The 6712-nt window shown below is 33.6% G+C and overlaps 1 protein-coding gene across 3 annotated transcripts; it reads right to left on the bottom strand.

The window, feature by feature from the left end:
- Positions 1–497: 497 nt before the first annotated feature.
- Positions 498–3349, bottom strand: LOC141661971 (bidirectional sugar transporter SWEET5-like). Of its 3 annotated transcripts, none has more exons than XM_074469008.1 (6): positions 3115–3346; positions 2476–2512; positions 2164–2381; positions 1861–2022; positions 1340–1459; positions 498–952 (listed from the first exon to the last, which is right to left on the bottom strand). In XM_074469008.1, exons 2-6 carry the CDS (start codon positions 2507–2509, stop codon positions 704–706), a joined length of 783 nt encoding a protein of 260 aa, XP_074325109.1. In that variant the 5' UTR covers positions 2510–2512; positions 3115–3346; the 3' UTR covers positions 498–703. The 3 variants fall into 3 exon arrangements, with proteins under 3 accessions (XP_074325109.1, XP_074325108.1, XP_074325110.1); XM_074469007.1 differs by having other exon boundaries at positions 2164–2386; positions 3115–3345; XM_074469009.1 differs by having other exon boundaries at positions 785–952; positions 1359–1459; positions 2164–2386; positions 3115–3349.
- Positions 3350–6712: the final 3363 nt, after the last annotated feature.

Here is a 6712-nt window from a genome sequence, read left to right as displayed (position 1 = left end):
AGTATATATGTTTCTTAATTGACATTTGTGAAAAAGCATTAGTAAGATTTTAAATAAATTTATTTTTCCTTTTCACTTGGGTTTTCCAGATGTGTTTCAATCGATACATGCAAACATGAAAGAACTAAATTTATCAATTTCGCTCATTTAATTGGGGTAGACCTTGTGAATGCATGTGATCATCATTTATAATAAAATATAGTTATCATGCTTATAAAATCTACTTCGTGTGTTCCAATCATTTTTTTACATTTTCTTTTCTAGGATGTGTCATTTAATTCTTTAAATTTCAAAACTTAACAAAAATAGTTAATGATTTCCACCACTTTCTCATTTTTCCTCCATTTTCACACTAATTTTACTCTATTATCTTCATTTTATACATTAAAAATTAATAGGTTACACCACTTTATCCACTTTTCTTTCTCTTATCGCTACTTTATACATATTTCTTGATCCCCAAATAAAATGTAAAGAATTGGGTGGGACAGAGAGAGTAGTGTTTAATATGTGCATATGTGTATATAATAAAAAATTCGTACTAAATTATCAGCTGGTGAGAAGGATCGGTAGAAATATCATCACTAAAATCAAATATTAAAAATTTACTTTCATCAAAGGTATATGCAATCTACTCCACAATCAAAAGTTTGTCTAGCCAATGTCCAACGATGGTCTGCCAGAATTCTCAAGAGCATTGGGGTCATTTTGTGACAATTTCCTCGAGCTGCGTCTCACCTACGACTAACTTACTATCACAAGTGTCCCTTTTTTGGGGCTGCGCCTCTTTTGTGGCTAGCTTCTTATGAAGCTTACCTGCGTCAATTTGTCGGAGCTGTACCTTAACTTTTTCTACCTTCTCATAATCACCCACCTTTGAAGTATTTCTATCGTAAACACGGTATAGAATGAACTCCACCACTCCCACAATTAATCCCCAAATATGTGTAACCTGCAACCGGAGATCACATAACGTATTAATGTAACTCGAGACAAAATATTTTCCTCCTCCGTCTTTAGTTAGTTATTTGTCATTCATTTTTGATGATTAAATTGACCAAACTTCAATTAGAAAAATTATATATCTATTAATATAATTAAAATATTTTAAAAATTATATTACTAAAAAATGCATCTATTCTTCTTTAATATGTAATTTTCAGTTTTACAAAATGACAAGCGGATAAGTTTTAATTTTCTGTCAAACGCTAGTCAATTTAATCGCTGAAAAGTTAATGACACCTAACAAAAGAGTGAAAGAGGTGCTATGTTTACTTTTGCTAGACAATGAAAATCGCGAATGGCATTGTGTTCTAATAACAATAGTTAAATAAATTACCGAAAGAAAAATATCACACTTGAGTACAGCATAGATGATCCAGCAAAGATCTTTAAAAATGTTGGTCACCACAAGAGGTTTACACATGTCCCCAAAGTTTTTGTTTATACAAATAGGCACCTGTTACATGCGCACCCATACACACTATATTAGTCAAGCAGCAGGTAAATATTATAATCAGCACTATAACGCCTTTGTACACAAATTTATTTAGATCATGTTTGATAATTAGCTCCTAAATACAACAGTTTAAGTAGTTGTTTGAATAAAATTACTTGATAAATAGATGTTTAAATTAGTTTTTTGTATTATCTACAAAAGCTCATCTAAATAGCTTTTTAAAAATTAGTTTTTGAGATTAAAATATTATTTTTAAAAATTAACTATCAAACACTAATATTAGAGATTACAATTGATCAAATCTTTAATTTGATTCAAAAAGCTATCTTTTATAAAAAGTAACTTCCAGATACAGCCTTGATATGATTAAAAATGTGCTAATTTTCACCATAAATACGTACCCATTTAGAAACACGAGGCCAACACATAATTACGAAAAAGTAGATGCCAAATCCTCCCACAATAGCTCTTTTCGCCAATACGGTATGTGCTAGTCTAATAACCAATCCACCAACGAGGCCAACCAATACCAACTCAAGACATAATACACCTCCTACGTATATCTGCAATATGTATAAACATAGATGAAACAAAATGAGGTTAATAAAATTAGTGACTAAGGATAAATAATTAAATAAATAATGATGGTTATAATTATAGTATTCCCTAGCTAGCTAGCCAAAAATAAGAGAACAGATACATGCCCTTTGTTTATTGTCTGCGGCGTAGATAAGGAAGATGATGAGATAGGCAAGGTTCATAACAACGCCAATGCCATTAGCCGTTAGCACAAGGATGCTTCCGGGATCAATAGATGGCGTACCATATAACGCCCAGAAGAGACAGGTCATTGTCGTTAAAAGACAATATTCAGGGTTTAACTCTTCCCCTGAACTCTTTTTCTTTATTGCTCTGTAAAAGGCTGGCCTACATAAGCAAAAACACTAATCAATGAAAGGTCAAAACGGAATTGTATTTTAATTGGGAGGGAGAGGGGGAGAGAGAGATGGTTTTACGCCGGAGAAGCAAACAGGCCAAAAGAGAAGACATTCCCTGTTCAAGCAGAATACCAGAAAATGCTGAGGCCATTGAAAACATATTAAACAAGAAGTAAATATATCATTTCTTTTTCATTTTAGCAAAAATTAAAAATAATTGAAAGTTTTCCAAAAAACAGTTACTAACTGTCAATCCATGTTATTAACAAGTATGTGCGAACACTATTTTACAAAAAGAAATTGCGTTTTTTGCATTAATTCAGAGCCCAGAAACATATCATCACTTAAGGCAAAAGAATATGAACCAAATTGTACATTATACTATATAATAATAACCATACATTTACATCACTTGAGTTAATGCACATAAACATCCTTTCAACATCCACATGAGCATGTATGCATAAAGAAGTACTAGTAGTCAATAACAAGAGAACCTAATTAATACTAAGGAATGAATTATAGAAAAAGTCAATAAGAAGAAAACCTAATTAATACTAAGGAAAGAATTATACGAACAATTGAAATCATAAACAGTGAATTATAACAAGTGAAACCAGTACTAAGCATATTCGTTGATATATAAATCTGAATTAATAAGAATTTAATATATACGGATATTTGAAGAATTCTAAATAATAGATTGTAAGAACTGACCGATTATACCAAAGACTGCAGCAATGACGAGTTTGGTATGCGCCATCTTAAACTCAGAAGAGAGAAAAAAGAATCAAGTAACGAGAAAGTGATGATTTAATGGAAGACTTGATGGAAATTAGGATTCTTTATTTATAACCAGAGTTATAAGGTAAGTAGCGAGGGTTCCCCAGATTGCCAATTAAACCACGACTTTTACATGTTCAGCTCGTAGTATTCAATTAGGAGTAAAATTCTAGTACAGGATAAATTTGGTAGAAGTACTAGTAGTGTGGGGGCAAGGCTTGAGAACCGGAGTTATATTTACTAGCTTAAAGCTTAAACCCGTGCGAATGCGAAAAAATGTTAAAAATAACATATTTTTAATTAAAAAAAACAAAATTACCAATTATTGGGAGGAGTGGCTGAAAATACCCATTTAAATACCCGATTACCCTATACGTACTAGCAAATGCCCTCTTACCCGACCCAAACCAACTCATCTTTTCACTTATTCACTTCCCCTTTTCTCACTTCACTCTTAACATCTCGTGATTAACAAATTAAGCGACAAATTGTTGAAGAAACTGTTATCCATCACCCCTCGATTCTGACTCGTCCATATGCACATTCGTATTGATTCATTTGTAAGTTACTTTTTACTCTCTGATTTAACCATTAAACTTTGATTGTTGAATTGTGAACTTTCCATGAGAGAAATTATAAGTTATATATATATTTATCTATTTTTGGTAGGTTATTGTTAATCAAACTGTCTAATATACGAAATTTGGTAAAATATATTTTTACAATTTTGTAAGGGTTTCCTGAAATTTTGATTTCTGCAATGATACGCAATACCTTAATACTGATTTGTTAATGTGTTTATAAGCTTAGTTCTAGTATAGTACATCGAATTATATGTTTCATATTTTACATCCATTTCACGACTTATTTTTATTACTTTTGCCAACAGAACATGGATGAGATCACGGATGATATAAATGTTGACAATTTTGAGTTGATGCCTGGTCCCAAAGACACCTCTGTATTGCATTTACAAGCAGAACATAGGTCGTCTACTATATGGAATCTCGGTGGTGGAAATTTGTTAAGAGCACGGGTTCGTAATCCTAGTAGTAATAGATTTCCTTCTTTACATCCTAGAATGGTTCCATTACTCAAAGATGTGGGATTTGATGGAGTTGCGAGGCTTATAGGCATCCATACAGATTGGAGTCTAGTTACAATATTAGTTGAACGCTGGAGACCAGAGACACACACATTCCACTTACCTGTAGGAGAATGCACTATTACTTTACAGGATGTCAGCATAATTCTGGGATTACGTGTTGATGGTCGTGCAGTTAGCGGTTGCACAGAATTCAAAGGTGGTTGGAGTAACCTTATTGAGAGTGTTTTTGGTAAAGCTCCTGGGAAGCATGATTTAGATGGCGGTAGACTAAGGTTGAATTGGTTGGCGAAATTACTTCCTGCTCTTTCAGATGATGCAAATGAGGACGAGCTCATCCAATATACACAAACTTATATGTTGCAACTAATCGGTGGTATACTATTCACAGACCATCAAGGATCGCAAGTTCATTGTATGTTTCCGCCTTTGATACAGAATCTTGATCGTTCTAAAACATTGTCTTGGGGTGCTGGTGTGCTTGCGTTCCTGTACAGAGAATTGTGCAAGGCTTGCAAAAAAGATACGGAAGAGATTGCTGGTTGTGTGTTGTTATTACAGCTATGGGTATGAACGAGACTACCTACCCTTGCTCCAATTCTTCGTGGTCCGTATGTTGACAATCGAGAGATATGGGGTGATACTCTCGGGCCATTTGGATTGAGGTAATAATTTAATTTTATTTTGTAGGTTAACAGTTTTATAAATCTAAGTTGTTTTAATGTTTTGTATGTGCGTTGATTCTTATATTAAAAGCTAAATTTATGTACTTGTCTGAGTACATGTAAATTTAAAAGATATAATGTGTAATTAAAAGCTACAACAATTTAGGGTTTAGGGTTTAGGATTTAGGGCCTTTAGGCCCTAAATCCTAGAGCCTAAACCCTAGGAACCAAACTTTACTTTTCATTTAATATTTTTTAATAGCTTAGGGTTTACCCTTTCCCTAATTGGGTTTTAGAAATATTTATAAGAAAGCACATTAGTTGGCTAGAAATAAATTTATGTACTTGTCTGAGCACATCTAAATTTAAATGCTATAATGTGTAATTAAAAGCTACAACGATTTAGGGTTTAGGGTTTAGGATTTAGGGCCTTTAGGCCCTAAATCCTAGAGCCTAAACGCTAATTGAATCTAGGGTTTAGGTCCTTTAGGAACGAAACTTTACTTTCATTTAATATTTTTTAATAGCTTAGGGTTCACCCTTTCCCTAATTGGGTTCTAGAAATATTTAGCAATTTAAATTTATCTTGAACATTAGCAATAAGCATTCCCCTATGTTTTTTGAATTTTTTATCTTGTTTTATTGTGTTGTATGTGTATTTATGTATTGATATAATTGTTTACTAGGTGGTGCGCTCCCAAGTCGTATGCTGATTCCAGTTCTCATGTTGTGTATATTGATTGCCTTTCACTTGATGTTCTTCTACCGGATCACTTTGTATGGCTGCCATATGCTGATGTACTTGACAAATTATCTAATATTTGTCAAGAAGGTGGTGAAATTTGGTGTTACAAGGGTCCAATAATATGTTTTCATATAGTAGAGCCACATTAACCTGATAGGTGCTTGCGTCAATTCAATATGGTCCAAGATATACCAGCACCTCCTACCATCTATTCTTGTGATCTGCACAATATGAATTTGAAAGGCAAGACCGAAATTGATTGGCGTGATAAGCCTAAAGATCATATTCTTTTGTGGAATAATCGCTTGCAATCTATCATTCTAATTGGTAATAGAGGTCTTGGTATAACTGATGTTTATGCTGACTGGTATGCCAATATCACTCGTCCATATCATACACGTGTTGCTGCTGCGCAATCACATGTGGTAATTATAATTTAGTATCATGTTTGTTTAGGTATTTATGGACTAACTGACTTTAACTAACTACCTGAATTTAACTAATGTATGCCATTTTTTATTCCAGTTTAATATACTTAATCGCATATCCTCTATTGCCACTGGTGCGGTAAGTGGAGATTACAACATTATTGATGTTCTTGCTAAACATGGAAGACGGGTATTAGAGTCTCAATACAGTCGTGGGCTTCGTCAAGATTTTCCAACTGATGACTCATTTGTTAGCACATGCCATGTAGAGGTTAAAATGAAAAAAAAGGGTCATAAAAGAGGTCGTGGAGGTGTTAATGCTCCCAAAAGACGTAAGTTGCAAAATGATGATGAGAGATGCGATCATATAAATGAAGATACAAGTATTCATCTGTCTCAGACAGCAACAAGCATCAAGCATAGAGTGGAGGATCATCAGGTGGAAATTAGAGGTATTGATCCTAGCCCTGTGTCGTGGTATCCCAAGTTCGACTTAATACCTGATTTGTCGCAGTTACATGAGGAAGCTAGTGATGTTCATCCTACACCAATGCCTTCACATCCTAATTTTAATTTCTTGTCCTCTGAT

Source organism: Apium graveolens, chromosome 5 (genome assembly GCF_009905375.1).
Source record: "Apium graveolens cultivar Ventura chromosome 5, ASM990537v1, whole genome shotgun sequence".
NCBI classification, from domain to species: domain Eukaryota; kingdom Viridiplantae; phylum Streptophyta; class Magnoliopsida; order Apiales; family Apiaceae; genus Apium; species Apium graveolens.
This window is presented reverse-complemented; position numbering and strand designations above follow the sequence as displayed.